This window comes from Vicia villosa, linkage group LG3 (assembly GCF_029867415.1).
Source record: "Vicia villosa cultivar HV-30 ecotype Madison, WI linkage group LG3, Vvil1.0, whole genome shotgun sequence".
In the NCBI taxonomy this organism is placed as follows: Eukaryota; Viridiplantae; Streptophyta; class Magnoliopsida; order Fabales; family Fabaceae; genus Vicia; species Vicia villosa.
In genome coordinates, this window is record NC_081182.1 from 69,770,662 (window position 1) to 69,798,269 (window position 27,608).

Here is a 27,608-nt window from a genome sequence, read left to right on the forward strand (position 1 = left end):
AAGGGGGAGAATGTGGAACCTTGTTTTGCAAGTGATATGCTTTTAACAAGGACATTGAATTTTGACGATGACAATTAATGTCTAGTTACAAATCAAGCATAAGCGATTAAGAGGATAAAGATTCAAACCTAAGTATTAGGATTTGATGGACTTGGCTATCTCTTCGATCTACCGTTGGAAGTCAACAATTTTTCTTATATAAGAGGGTTCATGAGTCTTTCCTACTAAAATCTCTCAATGTTTATTGGATACTCTCAAGATCAATTATTGGGAAAAGGAGTAGGTCCTTTTGTGTTGACTGAACCTCTATAATTCTCAGTGTTCTCTCTTTCCCCCAGCTCCTTACATTATGCAATTTATTATTCTGTTGCTAAGGTATTTTAAAATATTTTTAAACTCTGATTTTAACCCGTAAAGTTTTTCAAAATCGCGTTTTTCTGAAACACACAATTCACCCCCTCTTATGCTTAAAGTCACATGTCCAACATTTTATAGTCGGACGTGCAAAGCATTTGTGATAGCACCCCTGAAATATTTTGGCACGCTCAGAGCTATGAAGAATTGATGGTTGTAGTCGGACGTGTAAAGCGTTTTTGATAGCACCCCTGAAATATTTATGCACGCTCGACACTATGGGGAATTGATTATTGTAGTTGGATGTGCAAAGTGTCTCCGACAGGCCCCTTAAAATCTTGAGGGGCGCTCAACATTGTAGGTATTGATTTTCATAGTCACACGTGGAAAGCGTCTCCGATAGCACTCCGAAAATCTTTAGTGCATGCATCAACTACATTGGTTGCATCTATGTTTGCTGTTACGTGCATTCACACTTTGATGCCCTAAAAAGGAAAAAAGACAGAAAGAAGAGCATCAAGAATATAATAGCATCGAGTAGTAAATTATTTTAAAAGTTATAAATAGATTAGTAATTTAAACTAAAAAAGAAGAAAAAAAATGGTGGGCCGGCCCGCCAAACCACCAACTCGTTAGTAAACGGGACGAACTTAACTTTTGAGATCAGACACGTAACTTTGCCCGCCCTACCCCCACCCCACTTTTAGTAGGGCTTAAATGGGGCAAATCTAAACGAGGCGAGCAACCCGCTTTGCCACCCCTAGTCAATAGAGAGCCATGTTTCATTTACTTACACCACCTAATTTGATACCCGACCAACTGTGTGATCTCTCGAGTTGCCCCATGCCCTGAGCTGCCAGTCTCCTCACAACTCCCTTATCATTCCGTAGTCCCGAATACCTTGTGATTGTTCGGGACCGAGCTCTAATTGTTATGATGATGAGACATCTGGCGTGATGCTTTTACGGTAATGAGACATTCGACGTGGGCCGACCATGGTAGCATTTATGTTGAGACGTCTCTCGCATGCTATTTCTTTTGTCTTTGCTCGAATTTGTGATGAATCCAAACTCAAATTTTTGGAGATCTATCCAAGGACTTCTTTGGTAGTTATGGACCCAAAATGTTGTTGGGTCGGAGGCGAAATGGGACTCGATCAATCTTAGCTCCGCATATCCGACACTGGATCTGAGGGGATCTATTGAGAAGCCTTGGGGAGAGTTACAGGTCAAGATTCCTGGTCGACTCAAGCTCAAACTAGACCTGAATGATCTAAATATTGTAGATTTGAATCTAGATCTGGGCATATTCGTTGGCGTCTTCTTGCGGTGGTTCGAGATCAATATGAACGATCAATTGAAGTTGGAGCGGAGTTTGATGGATCAAATTGCCACATATTTGAAGTATCAACTTCAGAGAACCTTGATTTCTTCACCAAAGACGCTTTCAGAGATGTTTTCAGATTCTAGATCTGAGTATTGGACTTGTCCTCATGGAAATCTTAGGAATCAGAAGTCGACTCCAATAGACTGCACCACTATTTCGTTGTGAAATCATAAATGGAGAAGATTAAAGAAGTTATAGTGAAATGAAGCTTCATATACAATTAGGTGACACAACTTCTTCGACCAAAAGTTGCGATCGTGACACATCTTGAATCAGAGACGTTGATCCTGAGCTAGTGCTGCTTATCTCTGGTACAGTAGACCGAAAGAGGGGGGGTTCCTGCATGATTAACACTCTAACTCTCAATTCAGTTTATGATTCAGAAAAATCGAAGTAAGAGTGGAGAGACTATTTACCTGAAATCTTCTTGTAATTATATTTATACTTTACACTCAATGAAATAAGTGAGATGAATGAGTCTTATTTTATTGAATTTTTGGCCAGCCCAAAACAAGTACTAAATTTCTAATAGTTTACCTAAAACAACATTACTTTTTCTGGCTAAAACATTGTTATTTTAATTAATTTGAATGAAACTTTTAGTTTCAATAATAAACTAGCCTTGTTAATTAAAAACAACATTATTCTTTTAATATGATATATAAAACTTCAAACATGGGATAGTCATTTACAAGTAATAAGAAGTACATTATTTAGTACTAAATTTCCATTCATCATACCTTTATACAGTTGTGTTTTAACACAGGTATATATTAAATTATATATTTATATATGCAAGAAACTTCAATTATAATATTTTCTTAGTAAAAAATGTTTATTTTAACATGTCAAGCTTTGTAAGGCATCCATCACTTAAACATATACAACTTAAAATTTTGAAAATAGCATGCATATTATACAGTTATGTAAAACTATAATCGAATGATGAAAATTCAATGATCAATAGCGTATAATTAAATAATTTTGAAAGACTCGACTATTGTTCTGATCCTTACTAGAAAACTCCAAAGAAAATAAGTTATTTATACGATGAATTAAATTCACCTTTTTAAGACGTATGGGTCTTGATAAATTTTAGAGTGTCATTGAATATGATGTTGTCCAATTTATATCAGATATTTTTGTAACAGGTAACCTTCACTCTTCTATTTCTGAGACTCTTATAACATTAATTCCTAATATAATTGGACCCTTCTAGATGAATTTTTTGTTCAATAAAGGGACAAGTGATAATGTCATTATCCTCATAGAATGAAATCTTCACGTGTTTCTAGTGAGAGAGAGTGTCCCACTTCTCTCTAGATGCTTAACGTGTCTATCCTTATCTTATCCTTTCTAGGGTTTGAAAAGTTTTCTCTCTCCAGTTCTTTGGCTGGTTTTTCAATCTTAATGATTGTTTCTCTTCTCTAGTAGAAGTTTGGTTTCTTCTTATTTTGTTTAGCCACTTGCTCATTGTGTTATTTAGTAGTTTGGCCTGATAGATAAGTGGAAGAATTTCCCGCTATCAAAGGAGGAAGAGGAGGGAATCACGGCGGATGGGGAGGAGATTTTCCAACGGACGCCTGCAGGGAAGCTATGGACTGACAACAACTTCATACAAGAGCTTTTACAAGCACAATGGTAGGGGCGTGGAGGCTGAAGAATTCGGTGGAGACCCATGAACTTAGCAAAAATCTCTTTTTATTCGGATTTTCCACAAAACGAGATCTGGAAAGCGTCTTAAGGAATGGACCTTGGAGTTTTGACAGGAACCTCTTGGTTCTTAACCGGGTGTCGGGGGAGGAACAACCCTCATATTTGCACATGCACTTTGGGGTTTTTTGGGTTCGGATCTATGATCTCCCTCTCATGTTGCGGTTAAAGGCGATGGCTAAGAAACTTGGAGGGATACTGGGGGAATATGAAGATATGGACCAGAAAGAAGCTCACAAAAATGGAAGGTTCCTGCGCATTAAAGTGAAGATTGACCTAAAGCAGCCACTAAAACGTGGCACAATGGTGTGTTTCAAGGAGAAGAACCTGAGGGTCCATTATAAATATGAAAGGCTACCAACATTCTGCTTCATCTGCGGCAGACTTGGGCACCAGATGAAGGATTGCGAAGCGGTGGAGGATCTCAGTGAGGAAGGATTCGAAGAGTTGGACGAACAATAACTGTTTTACGGAGCCTGGCTCCGGTCATCTCCACTTCCAAAAGTTCCAGAGGATCAACAAAGGAAAGACTCAAACTCAAGCTCCTGCACCAAAAGCATGTTCAACATCCCATCGAGCCAAAGCAGATGTGAGGTCAAGGGGAAGGAAAAAGATGGTGGAGAGGGGGAAGTGGAGCAATCTAGAGGGGAAGCTTCTTCCGGTCAGAGGGATAAGCAACAACAAGCAATAAACAAGGAGCTGGTGGGAAACCACAGGGAGATTGAAGCAATGACGGAATCATTAGGCGCAGTGGAAATATCAATATCAGCAAAAAAAGGTGGTTCTACTGCTAAACAAAGCAAGATGGAGCAGAAGAAATGGAAGAGATGACCGTTCTGCAAAGAAGGTGATGATTGAGAAGGAAAAGTTAGAGAAAGAAATTGGAAAGAGGCAGCTGGTTGACATTATGATTGTGGATGGCACTGTTGAGAGGGGCGGAAGTGGAGAGATGAAGCTAAAGGGCCAAGGTAGGGAAGAGGGGATCATTCGTCAAACTAAACCAGAGGTGGTGTTGGAGAGCCAACACCGCCTAAACTAATGAAAATTATCAGTTGGAACTGTAAGGGGTTAGGGAATCCCCGTACAGTTCAAGCCTTGTCAAGGCTCATAAATCTGGAAAATCCCAAGGTGTTGTTCCTTTCAGAAACTTGATTATCAGATGTTGAGATGGTGAGAATCAAGAATAAGTGTGGCTTCATGAATTGTCTGGGGGTTAGCTGCAGTGGTGATGGTAGAAATAAAGCAGGGGGGATTGCCCTTTTGTGGAGAGAGGATTTGGATCTTACGATACATTCATTTTCTCAGAATCATATTGATGCTTCCTTTATGGATGATATTAGTGGGGAGAAGGTCCATCTTTAAGGTTTCTATGGCTTCCTTGAAGAGAATAGAAAGAGGGAGACGGGGGGGCTTATGAGGAGGATTAAACCAGCGGATGATATGTGGTTATGCTTCGGTGATTTTAATGACATGGTTTGCATCATTGATAAATCTGGAGGCATTCCTAGGACCGCGAGTCAATTGGATTGGGGGAGGAATACAGTGGATGATTGTGGGTTGATCGATATTGGCTTTGAAGGCTATCCTTTCACCTGGGCTAATGGGAGAGAAGGCAATGATTTCATCCAGTGCAGGATTGATAGAGGATGGGCAAATCTTCCTTTTCTTAATAGATATAATCCTCTGAAGGTAAGGCACATTCCTAGGAGAACGTCTGATCATATGGTCCTCACTATTGAACTAGAATCGCAAGCCCAGTTTCAGAAAAAAAAAGAGAAAGTATGTCTTCAGTTTTGAGGAGGTGTGGACGAAGGATGAGAGATGCGAAGAAGCAATTCGAAGAAAGTGGTCATTGCATAGAGATCCGGAGGCTAAGTTGAAAGGTGTGGCATCCCTGGGGATGCTGTTTGAGAAGTACAAAAGGAATAATTTTAAAAAAAGAGATTCTGAAGATTGAGGAGGACATCAAAGAGATAGAAATGAAGGATACTTCGGATACTGATCGGGATCATATTCGCACGTTCAACAGCAAGTTGGATGACCTTCTAGCAACTGAGGAAATGCTTTGGAGACAGTAGAGCAGAGCTATGTGGCTGAAGTGTGGGGATAGAAACACGAAATTTTTCCATAGAAAGGCATCCCAACGGAAGACTACGAATACCATCTCAAAGATTCAGGATGGTAATGGTACCTGCTGGAGAAAGGATGAAGACATAGAGAGAGTGCTCTTGAATTATTTTGGTGGCATTTTTACCTATGCAGGGTATGTTGGTTCTGAATCTATTTGTGATGTTGTGAAGGACAAAATTCATGGGGAAAAAGTGACTGGTGTAGTAGGATTTTTGACATTGGGGATATTAAGGAGGCTCTAAAGCAGATGCAACCCCTGAAGGCCCCAGGACCTGATGGGATCCCAGCTCTTTTTTACCAAAAATATTGGCATATTGTGGGGGCGGAGGTGGAGAAGCTAGTCCTTGATATCCTAAACAATGGCAAAGACCCTCAGAGTCTTAATAGAACTTTTATTTGCCTTATTCCTAAGCGCAAGAATCTGAAGGTGCCCAGTGATTTTCGGCCCATTAGCCTCTGTAACGTTGTTATGAAGATTGTAATGAAATGCATAGCCAATCGGTTGAAACCGCTTCTTCCTGACATCGTGGATCAAGAGCAAAGTGCTTTTATCCAAGGAAGATTGATTACTGATAATGGCTTGATTGCAATGGAATGTTTCCACTGGCTTAAGAAGAAAACAAAAGGAAAAAATGGGAGCATGGCAATTAAACTTAATATGGCGAAAGCTTACGACACAATTGAATGGGAGTTCGTGAGAATCATGCTCTCCTCTATGGGATTTCCTGAGAGCTTCGTTGCCCTAATCATGAACTGTGTGACTTCTGTTTCATACCAGATCCTTGTTAACGGTCATCCTTCTAGAGTTTTCTCTCCTGGCAGAGGCCTTCGCCAAGGAGACCCATTATCCCCGTATCTTTTCATCCTTTGTGCTAATGTTCTGTCGAGCCTTCTATCCAAAGAGGCTAGACTCAATAATATACACGGGATCAAGGTTGCTAGAGGAGCTCCTATTATTTCCCACCTTTTTTCGCAGATGACAGCATTATGTTCTCTAGGGCAAATCAGAAGGAGGTGGAGGTTATTTTGAATACCCTGAAGAAGTACCATGAGAGTTCTGGTCAAATGGTTAATTTCGACAAATCTGAGGTCTCGTTCAGCCGAAATGTGGATGTGAATTGCATGAACTCCTTATGCGGTTGATGAAAATTAAGCAGGTGGTGACTCACTCGAGATACCTAGGCCTCCCTGTTGTCTTTGGGAGATCAAAGAAGGAAATCTTCTCTTTTGTTATGGATAGTGTTTGGAAAAAGCTAAAAGGGTGGAAGGAAAAGGCGTTGTCTAGTGCAGGGAGGGAGGTGCTAATCAAATCGGTGGTCCAGTCCATACCTAGTTACATTATGAGTTGTTATAAACTGCCAGAAGGTTGCTGTGATCAAATCGAAAAAATGGTGGCGAATTTCTGGTGGGGAGCGAAGGAGGGCCAGAGGAAGCTTCATTGGCTTAGGTGGGAACGGCTGGCTACGCCTAAGTTCAACGGTGGAATGGGGTTTAGGGAGTTCTCTGACTTTAACAAAGCCCTTTTGAGCAAACAAGGCTGACGGCTGCTGAAAGGTGAACACACCCTTGTGGGTAGGTTGTTTAAAGCCCGCTACTACCTAAAGTGCGGTTTCTTGGAGGCCAAACCTGGTTACAGTCCAAGTTATGCTTGGCGCAGCATCTTAAGTGCTAGAGAGGTGGTTGAAGCTGGTAGTAGATGGCAGGTGGGAAATGGAAGAAAAGTCAGAATATGGAAGGATAAATGGCTGCTAGCTCCATCAACCTTTTACGGGGATAGGACACACAACACCCTTGAAGAATCTGCCTTGGTAGCTAAGTTAATTGATGATGAGATGCTGGACTGGAATGATAATGTGATTTGCAGGTGCTTTACAGAATTTGATGCCCAGCAGATTCGCAATGTTACTGTGGCTAGGAGCCTATCGGAGGACAGAGTAATTTGAACGCTGGAAAAAGACGGTGATTTCTCGGTCAAATCGGCTTACCACCATATTGGGGTGGTTAAGAGAAGAGACCTTGCTGAACCCTTTGTCAACAGGGATAGATTGATGTGGAAAGGGATTTGGAAGCTCCGTCTCCCCAATGCTGTGAAGAATTTTCTTTGGTGTTTGGTGAAAGGAATCCTCCCAGTCAGAACAAACTTGATTAAGAAAGGTATGCCTATTGACCTTTGTTGTCCGTTGGGCTTCCCTACCTGCGAATCGGAGAACCATCTCTTTCTAAACAAAAACATCGTGAAGTTGGTCTGGTTTGCTCCTTCCTTGGGGTTCTGCATTCCTAATAACACCGGGGTTAAGGAGTGGCTTCTGAACTGGTTTAGATGCTCTGATGATAGAGGCTTGGTTTTGGCGTGTGCCACAGTTTGGAAAATTTTGCAGGCGAGAAACTCTCTCCTGTTCTAGCATAAACCTTTTACCCCATTGGAAGTGGCGAAGAATGCTTTGGCTATGGCTGCAGAAGTCCTTGACATAAGTGGCACTCATGGGGCTGATGGGCTAGAGTTGGGTTTGAGTGTTCCGTTGGGAGTGGATTTTGTTGTGTTAGTTTATGCAGGGTGCTTTCTGGATGGTTCGATGGGCTGGGGATGCATGGTGAAAGATTCTTCAGGTGAGGTGTGCTTTAGCGCTTGCAAGAAACAACACATCTTTGTTCTTGTCATTGTGGTTGAAGCAATGGGCGTGAGGTGGAGGCTGGAACTGGTGGAGCATTTTAAATGGGAGAATGTCGTTATCCAAACGGACTCCCTTTCGGTGGCAGATTGCATCCATGGCCGTATGGTCTTTGCTGATATTTCTTTTCTTGTTGAGGACTGTAAATTTTATCTTTCTGTGCTTAACTCTATTTCTGTTAGGTTTGTTAGAAGGGCATATATTGCTGAAGCCCATGAGCTTGTTGGTTTTGCTAGGACTTTTGGTAACAGAACCTGGCATAACTTGTATCCCTCTGTTTGATTATTGAAGCATCTTTCCCATAAAAAAACAAAAAGATAATGTCATTATCCTCCGAGAAGCAATTCATTCTATGTGTAAATATAAAAAGAAAAAAGCTGACATGATGTTCAAAATAGATCTTAAAAAGGCTTATGATCATGTTAACTGGGATTTCTTAGAATTTTGTTTGAAGGAAAATGAGTTTCCTCCCATTACTATAAAATTGATCATACACTGTGTAACTAACTCCTCCATGTTTATTCTTTGGAATGGGATACATTTATCAAATTTTGTTATGAATAGATTCGGGCTTCGACCCTCTTTTTCATAAAAAAAAAATTGTTATGACTAGAGGATTACAACAAGGTGAGCCGATTTCACCCTATCTCTTTATTATCTGCATGGAAATTTTGTCGCAGACAATCATCAAGGCAGTCAATGAGGGCCACTAGAAACTTGTCAGGTTTCTCGTAATGGACCCCCTCTATCCCATTTATTTATTTTTCTGATAATGTTCTTCTTTTTGCAAAAGTTTTTGACTCCCAGACAAAGACCATTTCTAATATCTTAAATCGTTTGTCATGTTTTACGGATTTAAAGTAAATAAATCAAAGGTTTTCTTCCCTATTACCATTAAGAGGAATAAGATGAATTTAATTGTCTCTAACACATGTGTCAAACGAACTCTTAGTCTAGAGAAGTATTGGGGTTTCCGTATGTTGCATGGTCGTCTTCAATGCAAGGACTTTGAGTTTCTAGAGGAGAAAATCAGTTAGAGGATCGCATAGGTTGGTCGTTTGACTCTGATTAGGTCTTTCCAGGACTCCAACTCAAATTATTATATGCATGTGGTTTGACTACCTCAACCAACTTGTGATTTTATTAATAAGATGGCTAGGAACTTTTTGTGGAAAGGTAATTCAAACTCTGGTGTGCATCTCGTTGGCTGGAATAAAATCACTAAGCCTAAAAAACTGGATGGTCTTGGGATCCGAAAAGCAAGATAGGATAATACTTCTATGTTGGATAAATTGGTTTGGGGTCTCAACCAGGATTGTGATTTCCTATGGGTCCATGTTTTGAAGCAAAAGCACATCAGTGAAGAAACATTCCTTAATATGAAAAAGAAATCATGATCAGTTACTTGGAATGCAATTATACAAGATCTTTTTGTTCTTAAAGATGGATTTGAATTTAGGTTAGGGGTGAGAACTCATCTTTCTAGTTTTCCAATTGGTCTGAGATAGGGAAATTAGTGGAGCAGGTTCTCTATGTGGATATCCATGATCTGCAAATGGAGCAGGTTCCTTTGAATGACTTTACATAAGTCTCTTCCTACGAGATCAATGTTGTGTCATCGTGATATGCTCCAAACGAACCTCTGTCCTAGATGCAATCGGGACGCTGAGACGACTCTGCACTATTTAAGAGACTGTGAATTAGCTACTCGTTTTTGAAAATATATTGGCTTCTTGGACACATTATTCTTCCCAGGGGATAATTTATATATTGGATTAGACATGTCATTTTGGCTGCTTGCTGGTGGGTGTGGCGTGCTAGGAACAAATTATGTCTTGCTAATGAAGTGGTATTTTCCTATACTTTTAAACTCACCATAGTGAAGTATGTTAATCTATTAGATAAATGTTTTCTCAAGCATAATATGGCTCATCCAACAAGAACGATCATGTGAAATGCACACAAAGGTAGTAATATAATTTTAAATGTTGATGGCAATAGCCTTAGTAATTTTGGCGTTGTGGGTTTTGGTAGATTTATTCGAAATGTTGACGTTGCTTGGGTTCATTGTCCTGGGAACTTGGCATCAAAGACCTTATCCGTTGACTCCAACTCTGCTATCAAACTTATCTCAGAGTCTACTAATGTTTGACATCACTATGCTATGATTCTTCACACATTAAAGAACTTATCTATAAGAAATGATGAGTTCAAATATTTCATACTTTTAAGAAGGAAAATGCTTGTGCTAACTATCCAGTAAAACATGAAACTAGTAATGATGTGGCATACCAACCTTTTGCGGAGTCTTTGTTAAAATCATCACTCCTATGCTAGGGGACCTTTATTTTCTAATAATCTTTTGCTTTTTTTTTTCTCACTAGTACTAAAAAAATACAATTAAATAATTTAATGATTAAAATTTTATTTTTTAAAGTGATTAAATAGAGTATTACAAATTTGCACATGCACTCCTATAATCAATCGTCTTTATATTTTTTTATTATAAGTCGCTTTGGAAAAACAATTGTACCACAATATAAGTAATTTTACAATTTCAATGAATAATTAATGATATGTTTCCTATTATATCCTTAAATATTTATTATTCTCTCTCGTTTTAATCATATAAATTTATCTTCCACATATCATTAATGAAAGACAATTTTATAAAAACTTTCATAATTTATTTAATGTGTGAAAAATCCAAAACTGACTTATAATAAAAAAAAATATAGTATTTAACAAGAAGCATGGTCAAGAGTTTTTAATAAACAAAATGAGACAATTATAAACTTATGGATGATAAAAATAATTCCAAAATAATTACAGCTCAATAATATTTATAAAATAAAACTAACATGCACGGCAGATGCACACACTAGTTATAACTAAAACAAGGTTAGACTTAGAGTCACATCAGTTGAAATTAAAAATAACAATCAAAAACTAAGAATATAGAGCTCCCCCAACATAACCAAATAAAATGTTACAACGCAGTGGAACTACGAAATGAAAACAAGGTTAGAGTCACATCAATTGAAGATAATGTAATAATAATAATAATAATAACAAAGGAAAAACTAAGAATATAGAATCCCCAACCCAACATATCCAAATGTCATAATACAATGGAAGTATACAAGTGCAATAGCAACATATGCATATTCTGCAAACCATAAGTTAAATTAAACAACAAGTGTAAGTAACCGTGTCTGTCTGTATCTTTGTACTTTCCCCCCTCCCACCAAGCAAACCCAGTTCCAATATTGCAGAAGCTTCAAAAGGTTCAAGTAGCTCGAATTTTATCCAGCCAATCAATACTCTTTCGCGGCCTTTCAAACTGAACATCCACACTTCTCCTGGATTTCTCTTGGTACTCAACGGTTCTAGATTTGTCGTTGTTGTACTCTACGCTTCTTCTCGACCTCTCTGTTGACCTCTCGGTCTGGTCAAATTGGACCTTTAACTTATCTAATTTATCAGAACTTTTGAATTTGAATTCATGGTATTTCTGTTTTTCTGTTCGATCAGTACTTTTCGGAGGTTTGTCTCTGCAATCTGTGCTCTTTCTTGGCTTTTCCATGCTCTTCCTTGGCTTTTCGGAGATATCAGTACTTCCTCTGGATTGTTCAACCTTATTATCCACACTTCTCCTAAAACTCAGTCTTTGGGAAGGTGACTTCTCTACCGTTGATATGAATCGTCTGAGATGTCTAAGGTATTCTGGATAGAGCTCCAAATTACAGTGATTTCCATCTTTAAGCCATAAGGGTTCATATTTTTGTTGGCATAGCTCCCATAATCGCTTACCATGAGAACAATCAACAACCTCATCAGCAGTTCCCTGAATTAAGTATAAAAATGATGCCAAATTAGTAAAAGTAGAATGAAAAGCTCAGTACCTGAGAATAACATGAGAAAAAGTAATACTTGCTAAGTTACAAATTACAATATTCACAAAAATGCATTTAAGAAAATTTAATCAGCAATAAAGGCTCTTCAACTTTGATGCCTTAAAACCGGCCACAATCAATAGATTCCTAGTTCCTACTTGTGTATACTAGCTTATGATATGAAAAATTTTACTCTTTAATTATCAACGATCATGATTTTCATTACAAGGTACAACTTTCAGAAGGAGAATGGCAAGTATACTAACAATGTGCAGGTCGCTTATAGAACAGAGATTTATCACCATATTTATCACGATGAACACAACGGTAACACATTAAATAGCACTGAGTTAAGGACCACGGCCATTATAGAAATTGTTAATTATGGCGACAGAAACGACTGAAATTATGGTTACACAATATTAGCTAGTAAAAATCCAACACAAAAAGCATATAATACTTACATGAATTACTAGCACTGGACACTTCACCAGCGGAATTTTATCAATGTTCTACACACCAACAACAAAGAATAAAGTTAAGTTACATAATAGCTCATATACACGATTCTCAAATCAAAGGACATTAAACATATAGGATAATGAAAAGTCTAACCTTATAAATGTCAAACCAGTATGTCTTTTTCACAGGGTACATCACTCTCAATCCCGATAGTATAGGACTATGGAGAATAACAGCCCTCAATTGGGGTAATCGAGCAGCAATATCTAAAGTAGGACCACTCCCAACAGATTGACCATAAAGGATTACGTCTTCCTGCTTAGTACCATAGTTTTCTTCAAGATACTTATATACAGCTTCGATGTCAGCATAAGTATTAGTCTCACTTGGCTGTGAAAAATATCCGTTTTTCATTATGCTTCCGCTTGCTGTGAATAAAAGAATTAAATAAACCAGAAAGAAGCATATAAGGCTGTTACCTTCCCTGATGACTGTCCATAGCCAGAGTAATCGTATCTGCATACATAGAAAAAAAAAACATAATTAACATATACATTACAATTTTTTCATTACGAACACAACACAAAAGACATTATAAGCAAGTCAACTATTTTAAGAGGGTTGGTTCTTTAGTATGGTTATAAAAGGCGAGGGTCTAACAAGTACAGTCTCTATCAGAATTCTTAATAATGAGCTTCTTATTTCTGCCTCAATATAAAAGTGACATTTGAAAGAAAATATAAGATTGAAATTAAAGAGCACAATGCAAATAAAATATAAGGTATGTGAACTCTAAATGATGAGCATCCTTAGTATACCAATTACCAAGCCATCTGAAGTGTTCTTAATGAAACGAAGTTTACAATTTCTTCTGTTATTGACTAATTGGACATCTAAGGTGTAACTATAAGTCTTAAATTGAATGTGACCAATCACAAAGCAGGGAATTGAATACAAGAGTGAGCTGTCAATTTATGTATACTGTCCAATTTAAATATCACCTCTAGCCGCACAAATATGAGAAAATATTAAGGCTAAACATAAGTTCTGGTCACACTGCAGACCGAGAACCATATACACTTCCTGCGGGAAGAAAAACATTTCATTGAGCTTAAAAGATGTCACATATCAACTTTTTAAATAAACTTGGCATCTGAGTTACCAACATTATGCTCTTTAATTGTCTTCCCCATTTCGTACCACTTATAATATACTCAACTCGCATTTTCAAAGTTTCGTTTAAAAGAAAATAAAAACCTATCCGAAAGTGAGAACAAGAAAATGGACCAGTTTCAGTGCAACACAACTTGATCCCTATTCCTCTAATCCCACTTTCAGATAGGTTTTAATTTTGTTTTAAACAGAAAATAATAACGGGTAGATTGCCATTTCACATCCATGGAGTAAAATTTTCAGACAGCTAGCTAAACTCAAACATCACAATCACCACATTCGATTAAACACATCTTAAAAAAAACGAAAACGATTGAATACTACACCATCACCTTCAAATCCTTATCCTCTAACCAACCATACAAGAACCACAGAAAATAAAATACATGACTCATCCTTCATATCATAAACCAGTGAAGACAAAACAGTCCCCATCTTTGACCAAATCAAACCTAACAAAACCACTGAATTATTTACCCTAATAAACACATCAACATCAAAACAACAAAATCAAACCTAAACAATACAATCAATCTTCTTTATCCTATCAAATAACCAGGACCGAGTCAACTCAACACCACTCAACTCGGACACAACAATTTCACAAAAATACACACAAATAAAACAAATTCAACTAAAAATCACCAAAAAATGAAACAATTTATAACAGAAATTCAAATAAAAAACAATAATTCAAAAAAAGGGGGAAAATTGAAATACCCAATAAGATTAACACGCAAGTGAATACTAAGCTCCACAAAAAGCTCATACATCTGACCAATATCAGCAGCATTTCCATGAGAATAAAGCACGGTCGATTTCGCCATTGGATGACGAACATACATAGCCACGATCTCCGTTCCACGCCGGTTCCGAAACTGCAGAACTTCAACGTTTTCGCGGTGCGGGAACGGTTCCATCAACAGCAAGTCCGTTACTTCCTCTTTAACTAGCTTGTACGACGGTGGATTCGGTGGAAAAAACGCCAGTTTCGCCGCCATTGATGACGTCACTCCTCCCATTTTTCTCAGTTTTGTTCTTCTTTTTGTTCACTGTGTTGCTTCACATTCCTTCTTCTTCTTCTTCGGTTCTTCTAGCAGAGTGATTGTAAAGTGAAACTTTCCTCTCTCTGGGGTTTTATTTTTTAATTTTATATTGTTTTTTATTTTTTGTAATTATTAGTTTTGGAATTGTTTGGGGGGAAATTAATGTTTTTTCATTCTCTTTATTATTACACGCTCCTTAAGTTTTTTGTTCTGTATTCATTGATTCATATTTCACACCTATTAATTACTTGTCTCTTTCTCTCTTCAACTTGCTGCCTATAAATTTTTTTTGTCATTAATAATAATCAATAAATAGATAAATATTCAACTTTTAAAATATTATATTAATATTATTTTTTGACTCAATTACAATAAAAAATAATTAAATTAATATTTATTAAAAATTTCGTGAAATATATTTTATTTTAATTTTTATGTAAAAAACATAATTATTGGTCATCCTCTATTTATAAATTTATAATGATTATTTTTCACAGTACTAATAATTATTGTAAGAGTGTTTTCTTTTTTTTGAAAAGATAACGATAAATGATAATTAATTTTTCCTTATATTTAAAATTACTAAAAGTATTAATGATTTTTTTACTGATAATTGAGCTGAGAGAAAAGATGGTAACATTAAATATTTTATTTTAATTATACATTTTTTATGGGATTTGTGTTATACCTCGTAAATTTGATTTCTGATAAGAATTTAATACCTCATTAATTGAGGGTATTTTATATAAAACGGTTATATTTTTTTAAAAACAATGTAGAAGTTAAATTCGGTATTGAAAACTTACCACACTCATACATCCGATTGTGTAAAACGGTAGGAAATAACTTAATGAGATATAAATGGCACAAGTAGGTATAGATTTGTTAAAAAATACTGATAATGATATAAAAAATTTCCTTTTAATTATTTATATTTAATTTTTATCTTTTAAACCAGGTAAAATAAATTTAAACTTATAATATTAAATATTTATTTAAGAGAAATATTGTTTGTCACGAGAAATAACATCACGAAAGCATTACGAATGTGTAACTGTATTTTTAAAACTGTGTAATGGTATGTTTTAATATAGCAATAATTAAAACTCTAATAATCAATTGTTTGGGCTCTAATGACAAACGAATCTCTAAAAAGATGATATTCAAAGAGATAAACGGAATGTTGCGAGTTCGAATACAGTAGAATGTTTTTTTTTTTGACAAAAGCAAACTTAACGCATTTCATTCAAATACAGTAGAATGTTTTGTATAAACTATAATTGAATTGTTTGTGTGTATTATTTTATTACTCCGTTAACATTGTTGTGTTTAATTAATTATCCACAATAAAATTGAAAATTGAGTATGAACAGAGTAATATTAAATAAAATAATTGAGTGGATAGCAGAGAGGCAAGAAAAATGAGTAAAAGGAAAGAAAGGTGGAGTAAAAAACACACAAAAGTACAAGAGCATGAATTACTTAAATGATTTGCAAGAGCAAAACAGGTTGTCCCATGTTGAGGCCTGCTTCAACATGACCATCACCATGATTTCCAATCTCAAGAAACAATGGGACCTCACATTCACAGACTTGGGTGTAGGGAATGTCCTATGTACATAGATATCTTTCCAATGTCATGTTACTTAACCATTAATTCATCATCATAGAACTTGTCTATTTTTATTTAATTCAATTTACAAGGGTCCTTGTAGGGGAATATTTCAACATTGAACATCGTTTTAGGGTAATTATAAGGCTCATCAACGGCTTTAATTCTCTTGAGCCACAGAATTGAGATGGGGTCCATTTGGGTTGGAGACAATATTTTATATTGTGCTATGCTGTCAATTGGGGGTTCTACAAATGAGATGTACCTAGACAGGGAATTCAGAAAGTTAATACAGTACTATTTTATCTTTTGGTTCTATTAAGACAAGCCAGTGCTATTTTGAAGAATAAAAATTGGAGTTTCTCGTAGAGAAAATTGAATCATATTTACATATTTGATAAACTTTCCTCTAGTCTTTGATATCAGGAAAAAGTCACAAAAACCAGAAACTCCTTGAATAAAACCTGACACCATCACAATTTATCATAAGAATAAATTTATTCTTCACATTATTTAGCTTCTAAATTTTCACTTTACGTAAAAAAAAATTATTTCTCTCTAAAAACCAAAAGTAAACAAAAATCGGATAGTTATTTTAAAAAATTTGGTATAAAAATTTTGCTAAGTTGGTTTTTTATGCTTTTTTATCGGACATTTAACAATTCAATATGAGATATTATTGGATTTTTTTTCCAAATATTCGGAAATTCTTTGAAGTTTTACCGAATATTTGGCAAATACTCGGAAATATTATGTAGTTCATTGGATTTTTAGGGAAAATTCGGAAATCTCTTGAAGTTTTATCAGATTTTTGTGAAACATCCTGAACCTTTTGAAGTTTTGTCGAATTTTTTAGAAAAGTCTGAAATCTGTAAAGTTTTTAATGTTGTTATTACCGAAGATTTGGAAAAGTTTGGAAAACGTTGTATACCACATTTTTAGAAAAGTTTGATATACTAGATATTTTGCATAGATCGAAAAACTCAGTAGTTTAGTATGCTGCAATTGTGCGATCTTAATTTTGATGGTTCCTATGTGGATTCTACTCAGTTTTTCACCACTGACGTTGTATGTTTTACATAAATGTTTTTTCTAATAAAAAAACTTTCTATTAATTCAAAAGTCAATTGTAACAAGGCAATCGCAAGGATCCAACCCTAAAAAAAAGACCTTAAGACAATTTACATCATCAATCTAGCTAAGTGTATTCTAAGTTTCTTACTGTATATACCACTCTCTATGGACAATCATATCAATAATTTTTTCAACTACTTTAGTTTTGTCTACCTTGTTTCCAAAACAGATATCATTTCGATACATCCATATTCCATAAACGGTTTCCGCGATAGCCAACTAAGATAAAGGCTCTACATCCTTTGCCTCAGCATTTATCAATGAGCCACTTCAATTCTTCACGCCAGATTTGGGGATTATGGACCACTTGAATCAAATCAAGAATTTTACTCCATATGGTCTTCAATTCCATACACTCAAAGCACAAGTGATTGATGTTCTCCTCTTTGGCACAGAGGCTGCACAGGTTGTTGTCCACATGGACAAATTTACGCAAACTGTCTTTAGTAGGAAGTCTTTCATGACATGCTAACCAAAGAGTCATCATGGATTGAGGCCGAGCCATATTACCTTTGAACAGACAAATCCAAGGTACATGTTCACCATCAGTGTTGCGCATTTTCTTATAAACATCCCTCATGCTAAATCTCCTCATGTGCAACATTTGATTCCAAATAGAAAGAATGTTATCTAGATTCTCTCTTTGATTAAGAATAATTTTCATGATCCATGAGTGGTTAACTTTAGTTCTCAACTCCATTAGCTCCTCGTTTTTTTATGTAGTAGGTTTGTACCCATCTCACCCATAAACTACCAGTAGAGGTAGATATGGGATTAATCAAAATTTGATTAGTGGTTGTGGTGGTGTCTGTTTCCATGTTAAAATTGTCAAAGGGTTGGGGAAAGTGATGTTCAGAAAGCTTTGGAGAAGAAGGTGGTACAGATGTTGATAAAAGAATGGATTCAACAACATTAATGAAATATGAGGTACCTTGTTTCTTAGCAGCTTTAGAAGTCTTGGTAAACGCTCATTCACCAACAACTTTCCTTTTCTTTGTCTTTCTGATGAGTGATTATGGTAATTGAGGAAGATTGTGAATATCAATTTTTGGAGTGGTTCCGTCCTTGTTCCATGACGATTTTAGTTGGGTCCTTCTTGATGTGATCTATGATCTTCATCTTCTTAAGGTTTTTGGCGTTTAAGGTTTTTCCAACGCAAGTCTCCAACTCACATAATTGTTGGGCTTCACTCAGATGTTATCTCAGCTTGTTTTCTGTTAGAATATATGAGATTAGCCTTCCCAAAGGAGCCCAATCTCTCTTGGTCTTTTCTTCTTCTCTTGTTTCCTTTACCATTGTTTTCAAATAGTTGAACAGAAGATACGAAAGGTTAACTCTGACTCCAGTAGCAATGTAGTACAAAAGGTATTGTTGATCAATGTTGATGGATGCGCCCCAGAATGATTCTTGCCCAGATTCTGAGGTAGTCTTTCAGATCTTTAATCTTGTTTAAATGCAGTCTAGAAACAAAGACCTCTTGAGAGACTTTGTTCAAATCTGATTTCTTTCATCCATGTCATGACACTTGACTCCAGTTCCATCATGCCCAAGAAGAGTTGCAATCAGTTTCTCAGTAATGAAAATCTTCTTCCCCATAATAAAAGAGGTAACTTGGAGTTTTGAAACCTTTGCATGAATCCGAAATTCCTTGACCAAAGTTGGGAAAACTGGGCCAACCAATTTGTCGAAGAACTTAGTCCAGCCTTGAGTTTCAACATCACGAACAAGATCACACCCATTTTCTTGAATAGTCTTGAAATCAATCATGAGTTTACAAAGAACTTCAAGGTTCTTGACTGGTGTGAGGAGAGTTCTTTTTGGTTCAGTGTAGTTATCTTCATTTGGGATGGAATTTGTTACAGTGTTGGAGTTTGTATGAACGAGATATTGTGAAGCTTGTTGTTGAGAGGAGGAAGCTATTGTTCACACAAATGTTTTAGGGTTTGAGAAGAGAGAGAAATATTGCAGAGAGAATGAGTGAGTGAGGGTGAAGTGTGTTGTGTGAAATGAAGAGAGGTATAAATAGGCAAAGAGGAAAATATCAAAATTAATCATGATTAATATATTAAACACAATGATTACAAGCATTTAATGATTTCTAACAGGGGAGTGGCGTGAAGATATCAAAAATAGTTACCGATGTGACTCGCGCCTCAATGCATCAACTCAAACGTTTTGACCAACCAGAGTTTGAACACGCGTCCAAGCTTAGATATTGATGTTTTGCTTTGGTTGACAGATGTTGATGTGGTGAACTGCTGATACTATCTTGAAATGAAACGTTTTTGCCTTACGTTCAGATCTTCTAGATAGTTTCTGAGTCAATCTTCCTTCTCACTTTTGGAGAACTATTGCTCAGATTGTTCACAAAAAAAAATCAGGACACTTGAAGGTTAAATATTTAGAAATTTAGTTTATTTTCATTCTGGACATTGTTCCATATTAAGATGTTTCAGAATGAAATTAAATCTATCTTCAGCAAGGAGTTTTGTAAATATATCAGCCCATTGATGGTCAGTATCAATGAATTTTAAGAAAAGAATCCCCTTCTGAGTATAGTCCCTAATGAAATGATGTTTGATTTCTATATGCTTAGCCCTAGAATGTAAGCTAAGATTTTTAGAAATACAAATAGTAGAAGTATTATCACAGAGGATAGGAATGTCACTCTCGTATATATGATAGTCTTAAGCTGACTTTTCATCCAGAGCATCTGAGTACTACACTCAGCTACATCTATATATTCAGCTTCAGCAGTTGATAGTGTTATGGTGGATTGTCTTTTGGTGGACCAAGATATCAAGTTATCTCCCAGAAACTAGCAGCTTCCAGAAGTACTTTTTCTTTCTATTCTATCTCCAGCAAAATCAGCATCGCAGTACCCTACTAATTTGTATTCTTTGGATTTTCTATAACATAGACCAAAATTAGTAGTACCTTTCAGATACTTAAAAATTCGCTTAACTTCTGTTAAGTGAGATTCTCTAGGATCTAATTGGAATCTAGCACATAAACATATGTTGTGTAGAATGTCAGGCCTTGAAGCGGTTAAGTAAAGGAGAGAACCAATCATACCTCCGTAGAGCTTTTGTTCTACTTATTTACTTACCTCTTCCATTTCCATAATACATGTAGGATGCATTGGAGTTTTGGATGGCTTACTTTCTAACATGTCAAATTTCTTCAGAAGTTCTTTAATATTGATCGCGACTTTATGTGTCTATAAATATGATAACTGCAAGTGCACAATCGTGTCGTGTAGTTTTAAAAGATATCGAATCCACAGGAACTATGAATCGATCTACCATTATCTAAGGTTACTATGTAAAGCTAAGGCTACTAATATTTTGATTGTTTCTAAAAGGGAAGGTAATCGTGAATTCTAAGAAATATAATAATAACGGATATCAGTATGTATTTCGTCTAACTTAGGTGTGTCGCGAGCGAAAAATCGTTTTGTCCTTTTGTTTTCGGGATGAGACACCTGATGCCTTCTTTGGGCTCGAGTGCTCATAAAAATATGATTTTTCTTTCGTTCCGACCAAACTTTTTATTATTTCCAAAGGAGGAAAAGGAAAAAAGCTGCAATAACCTAAAAAGTGGGGGAGAGATCTTGGGTAAGAGGGTTGGTTATACGAAGGGAAGGTATTAGCACCCAACGTATCTATAGTACTCTATAGGATTCTTTATTGTTTTTCATTCTGTGTTATGGTGGAGGTTCTGTTGTGAAATAGGTGGGACCTAAGGTGTTTGTTTGATTATGCTCGCAAAGATCATCGCGATCCTCTGCATACATATCCCCTAGAGGGAATCAGAGTATCTGTAGCTCGGGGTCTACGGGTGCTAAGGTTTGAGTGGTTTGAGAGAGAAGTTTTGCTCGCCAAGGAATAAGACCTTGTGCCTACGTATTCTCAAAGGGATGTTGAGAAAGTCAGAGCAATCGTAGTTCCCACTTATGCTAGTGGAAGCAAAGGATAAGAGACAAATGTCATCTAAATGTTCGATGTATCTAATCTATATCATCACATACATCTGTTTGATTTTGTTTGAAAATCTTTTCATTATAAGCCCTGGGCCATGCCACTTATGGCGCTTAGAATGATAAAGATGTTTTTTAGCCAGCCTTGTGGCAAAAACTTTCAATGAAGTCAGCCTTGTGACAAAAAGTTTTGATTAATCAGCCAGCCTTGTGGCAAAAGTTTCAATGAAGTCAGCCTTGTGACAAAAACTTTGATTAATCAGCCAGTATGGTGGCAAAAAAAAGTTTGATTGATTAGCCAGCCTTGTGGCAAAAAAGTTTGATTGATTGATTGATTGATTGTTTGTGATGATATAGATGAGATACTCCTATCATAGAGATGAAAAATGTCTAATCTCATAGGGTATTTGATTTGGATATCGGGGATGCTTATAAGAAGCCCGTGGGTCCTTGTACGAAGCCCAAGAGGAGGTTATCTGAGGGTCCTTGCATTGTAATCCCAAGAGGAGGCTATGGGAGGGACAATCCAGGGTCCTTGCATTGTAAGCCCAAGAGGAGGCTATGGGAGGGTCACTCGTTTGTACAAAGCCCAAGGGGAGGCATGGTATAGTTGGTTTGAGCTCTTAGAGCGATTTCACCGGGAAACCATACTCTATGTCCTAGCCTAAACTAGTGGAGATTCTTTGCACGAAGCCCAACAGGAGGCTATGGGGAACCTAGTATTGTACTAAGTTGAACAAGCATATATATAACACAATCACAAGTATGAACAAGTACAAACAAGTATGAACAAGTACATGAATAATTATGAACAGTTATACATATATATGACAAAGTGTGTGTATATAATGGAGTTTATGAAGGAAATATACCTGTAAGCATGATCCATTTGTATACACGGGGCTCGGGACTTATACTCGGGGAAAGACCCACTTGAGTTTATTCAAAGCTATGTAAACAGGTATTTACAAAAGGGGCTTGGGACTTATACCTACATGGAGGCCCATGGTATTTTTGGGAAGATTTAAAGAAAACCTTCATTTTTTGATTTGTTGCTCGAAGTTAAAAAACAAACTGATCGAGATATGTACAAAAAAGGTGTGTGTACAATGAAATACCTAATTTCATGTACAGGAATGGGACTTATACCTACGTGGAGGCCCCTGTTTTATTTTATAAAACATGGTTGATTGCTTTGTTAACAGAACGCGAGGTTTCGCTTTTGAAAAATTGTTTGAAGATTTGTTTGAAAAGTTTATTTGTTTTGGACAAAAAAAGACTGTATAAAAAGAAAAAGGAGTGGGTCTTATACTCTCTAATATTCGAGAGGCCCGACATCGTTTTGAAAATCAATTGATCAATTAAAAGATTTAATCAATAGTTTCCTTTGAAATCAAAAAGAAATGGTTTATCGTTTTGAAAAGAAATGTGATCGCTTGTTTAAAACGGTTTGAATTTTGAAAGAAATCAAATTAATTGAGATAAACACAAAGATTATACTTAATGAACACCTAAATGATTAGGGTTTGATCACAAAATATTTACAAATGATTAAGTTTGAAAAATCAAATGGAAAAAACTATTTTTAAAGTATTAAAACATTTAAAAAACAAGTCATTTTAAACTTATTTAAAAATGTATCAAATAAATATTTTTTGATGATTTTTTTTGGTATTCATAAAATACATATATAAAATAAGAAGTGTGTAAAAAATGAATAAAAAATGAGTTAATTTGATTGGTTAAATAATTGAGTGAAGTTTGTTAAAAAAAAAAGAAGAAAAATAGTGTCAAAAAAATAAGGTTTGGTCCTGCCAGGGTTTGAACCCACGCACCCACGCTTGCCAACCAAAACACTTGCCAACTGAGCCACGCTTGTGGCTTGTAATACACACGCGTTTGATTAAGTATATTTTAAAACAAAGATTTGAATTTTCTGAATCAAAAATGGCGCCAAGAACACACCTTCAACTGATTTTCAAAATTCTTCAAAACTGTGTTATTTTGATCGATCAAAGGGTCTATCTCACTCGGTTTTTCACGAGGAACATGATGGTGTCCTTTAATTTCATTTATTTTCACTCTAAGATCATTAATTTTCTGGAAATCGTGAAGAACCCTAATTCTATGATTCAATCTGAAATCGTGTATGTGCAAGTTATGATGCAATTGATTGAGGGTTAATGATCCATATGTATGCAGAAACATGATGGTAAACCAGTTTTTCATTTATGATGCATGAATGATAGAGTTTGAAGTTCATGTGTACTTACCTCAAAAACGGCCAAACTGAGAATTGAATTTTGATCTGGAGGTGTTACAGGTGCTTTGTATCAATCTGAATAGCTTCTATGATGATTATGGAAGGTGTCTGGATGCTTGGAGTGAACTGAATTCATCTGAGCATAGCCATGGTACCCGATCTGCAGAAGCTTCAAGAGTGAATCGAATTTGATGATGGAGATGTTTCAGGTCATGTATGAGTGTTTGGATAGTTCACATATGGTATATGGAATGTGTTTGGATGATTAGCTTGGACAGAATTGGCCTGGATTTGATTTTGGCATGATAAGGCTAGTGTTATGCATATTTGGGAAGTGAGGTAGTGATTCTGAGTTTTTGATGTTTTTGGAAGGTTTCAAAGGTTCAAACAACTTCCATATGATATTTGGGAAGTGTTAGAAGCATCACTTTACTTAGAACTTCAAAGATTTAGAGGTTGAGAATTTTACCTCTTTTGAAAACCATGAAACTTGCATTCTAAGAAAGGAAGAGAAAACCTATGTTTATGAGGTTTTGGTGTGATTTGAAGAGTGGAAATGACCTCTATTTATAGGCCATGGATTCTGAATACAAAGCTCTTGCAAGTTGATTCAAGAATGATGATTTGGCTTAAGAGATAAAATGGAATCTTTCACATTAAATGCAAATGGTTAAAAGTGACTAAACCATGGTTAAATCTCAAGCTTCTTATCCTCTTCCATTCTGATCTTCAAATCAGAAATATCTATCAATTATTGCCTTGATGCATCATTATTTGCATTATATGTCATGTAGTATTGAAACTTAGTGAAAAAATGGTGAAAATTCAAGCATAAGGTTCACTAATGTCAAAATTCAAAACCATGGCTACACTCCATATTTTTTCATGCTCTTGGACATTTTGGAAAGCTCATGTTACACACTTCAAAACCCTAGTTGAAAGTTTCTTCAAGACCTTTAAGGAAATGGGTGAAAAAGATCCATGAACTTTGAAGAAAATGAGGTTTTAAGTGAAATTTTCAAAAGATACCAACTTTGAAGCTCCATATCTCTTAAATGGTTGATCTTATGGAAAAAAATTATATGTGACAAAGTTGTTCATTGGATCAAAATATACAACTTTCATGTTGGAAGTTTTTTTCAGTTTGTAGGTGAAATTTTGAGTTATTCCCTTCCAAAGTTTGGAAAAAACCATTGAAAAACACTTAGAAATTTTTCTAAGTATGAAAGTCAAACTTTTGACTTTTTGATTCTTGATTGATTTTCTTGATTTTTCTTGATCAAATGACTTCATATATCATATATTGATGATTTGAAACTTCAAAAGTCATGGTTGACCAAAATTCCCCAAAAGTCAATGGTGATCTTGTACAGTTGACTTTTTTCAAACGAATCGCGTTTCTGGAGATTTCAAATGAATCAAGCTATCCTCATCCAATGAGTGGTATGAATGGATCATATTGAAGCATTAGAGGATATTGAGCCATGGTTTAAGTTGTGACACCATGTCCTGATTAAAAAGGCAGTTGTTCAGTGAATTAGGTCAAAAACCCTAATTGTCGACCAGATGAAATTGATGACTGTGGATCTTGAATTGAGATGTAATTTCCATTGGATGTTTTCATAGGGATTATTTGAAGATGATTTAAACCTTTGATTGACTTCCTGGGGATTTTTAGGGTTTCCCAAATGTGATCCCTGATTTTAGTCCCTAATAGTTCAAAACCCTAATTCTGATGATTTGAAATTTCACTGTTGATCAATCCTTGTGTAGGAGATGTCTTGAGCCAATGGATTAGGTCAAAATGATGCACTTGGGGTCTTGAGGTCATGTCCTTAGTCATTAGGTCAAATCCTGAGCAAAAGTCAGGAGTATGCTAACTTCAGTCAAAACCCTAATCTGGTTGATTCAAGGCCTCTGAGCTTGTTGAAATGAATCTCCAAGGACCAAATGTTGATTGTTGATGAAGATGATTCATTTGAAATGAAGGGGGAACAAAACCCTAATTGATTGTTGCTTGTACTAATGAGTGATTTCCTGATCAAATCCTGCTGAGTCTCAAGTAGCAAACACTAGCTATGCAGTTTGTTAGAGATGCAAAATGATGCATATGCTATGATATGAGGTGGTATCTTAGGTCAAAAATTGGGGTATGACAGATGCCCCTATTTAAGTTTCTTCAACCTGAGATATGAAGATTGAAAATCTTCGTTTTGATAAGGTGGAAGAGACTTAAATATCAGAAGACGCGAATTTTGGACCTAAGATACCAAAATTGCGAATGATGCATGGATATCTTTACCGAGGGGATATCAAGAACTGACTCCGCTGGGGAAAAGAGATCGAGAAGGATGTCTCAATCCATTTTAGGAAGAGAATCCGTTTTTGTTTTTCGGGAAAGCAAGTGTATGCTTCACCGGGGAATGATAGCTTTGTAAGAAAAACTTACCTATCGACATTATCGACTATCAACATGGGGATAGACTTGTTTAATAATGCGAAGGTGAAAGGTATGAAACTGTATTACCGACTATCAGCATGGTGATAGACTTGACATGGTAAAAGAGTTTCAAAGGTTCGGTTAATATTACCGACTATCAGCATGGTGATAGACATGTTTAATAATATAACCAGAACAAAAAGGTTACCGACTACCAGCCTCGTGATAGTGGTTTTGAAGACATGATCAATTATCAACCGAGTGATAAAATGATTCTGGAGACTCTGTTAGGGAAATGACTGGTTATTCAGCCTTGTGAACAGTAATAAGGCCCTGATTGTCAAATGGTCTTCATGATTGATTTCCTTGAGAGGAAAAAGTCTTTTGGAAGAGACATAAGCTGCTCAGATGATGAGGCTATTGCTTATTGTCTGTTTTTCACGATTCTATTTGAGGAATCGGATTTTGAATTTTTTGGTAAAGACAAGGTTCTAACCAAGAATGAATTGGAAAGAAATAGTCAAACAAGACTTTGTACCCATGAGGAATGAACTCAACTGGGGATTTCCTCCTTTGTTTCGAAAGGAGAAACTAGAACAACCTTCTTCCACGAGGAATGATCTCAGTGGGGAACTGGAGAAAGAAGATGTTCTTTCTGCTTATGGGTGACAATCTATTGGAGAGATGACACGCCCATACCTGCCTCTTTTCTTCCTTTTCTTTTTTTTTTTTTTGTTTTTTTTGTTTTTTTTTTTTGGGATAGATATATCCTAAACAAGTGATGCAAATATGTATGAATGATGAATGTCATGAATGTCGCATGCATGCTAACAATCCTGACAGACAAAGAAGTATACTGGAGAGGGACCAATGTCGCAATACAACCAGATACTTGGCAAATGTTCTTCAACACGGTGTAGATAACACGGGTGATGAATGGTGCTGCGTGCTTTAAACTTCTCCGGGGAAGATAAGCGTCTTTCCTTACTGAGATGGAAAAGCTTCTTCACTGGAGATGAAAAATCTTCGTCACTGGGGATAGAAGACCTTCTTCACTGGGGATAGAAGAGCTTTTCCTATCATAATCTTTGATTCATCCTATGGAGATAGCTGTTGATGTTCCTTCTGTTGTTCACAACCCAAAGGAAAGTTTCGCTTTTATTTTGAAAAAGTGAAGTAAATTCATTTTAAAACTTCTTTTTTTTCTTTCAAAAGTGAATAACACAATTAAAGCGTCATTTTGCAAGCTAAAAGAAATTAGAGATTACAAACAAATGGGCACAAGGCTCAAATTTATTTAATAGGATGGTAATCAGCTAAAGGCGTGATTCCATAGAGTATTTACAAAAGT

General features: G+C 36.2%; 2 protein-coding genes across 2 annotated transcripts; one reads left to right on the forward strand and one right to left on the reverse strand.

Annotated features, from left to right (window-relative positions):
- The first annotated feature begins 3,378 nt into the window (after positions 1-3,378).
- On the forward strand, positions 3,379-3,915 carry LOC131658275 (uncharacterized). Its single transcript, XM_058927587.1, has one exon. The coding sequence runs from the start codon at positions 3,379-3,381 to the stop codon at positions 3,913-3,915; it is 537 nt and encodes a 178-aa protein (XP_058783570.1).
- A 7,376-nt stretch (positions 3,916-11,291) lies between these two features.
- On the reverse strand, positions 11,292-15,032 carry LOC131661809 (uncharacterized). Its single transcript, XM_058931446.1, has 5 exons — positions 14,504-15,032; positions 13,090-13,126; positions 12,764-13,000; positions 12,613-12,660; positions 11,292-12,099 (listed from the first exon to the last, which is right to left on the reverse strand). Exons 1-5 carry the CDS (start codon positions 14,803-14,805, stop codon positions 11,542-11,544), a joined length of 1,182 nt encoding a protein of 393 aa, XP_058787429.1. The 5' UTR covers positions 14,806-15,032; the 3' UTR covers positions 11,292-11,541.
- Between the last annotated feature and the right edge of the window lie 12,576 nt (positions 15,033-27,608).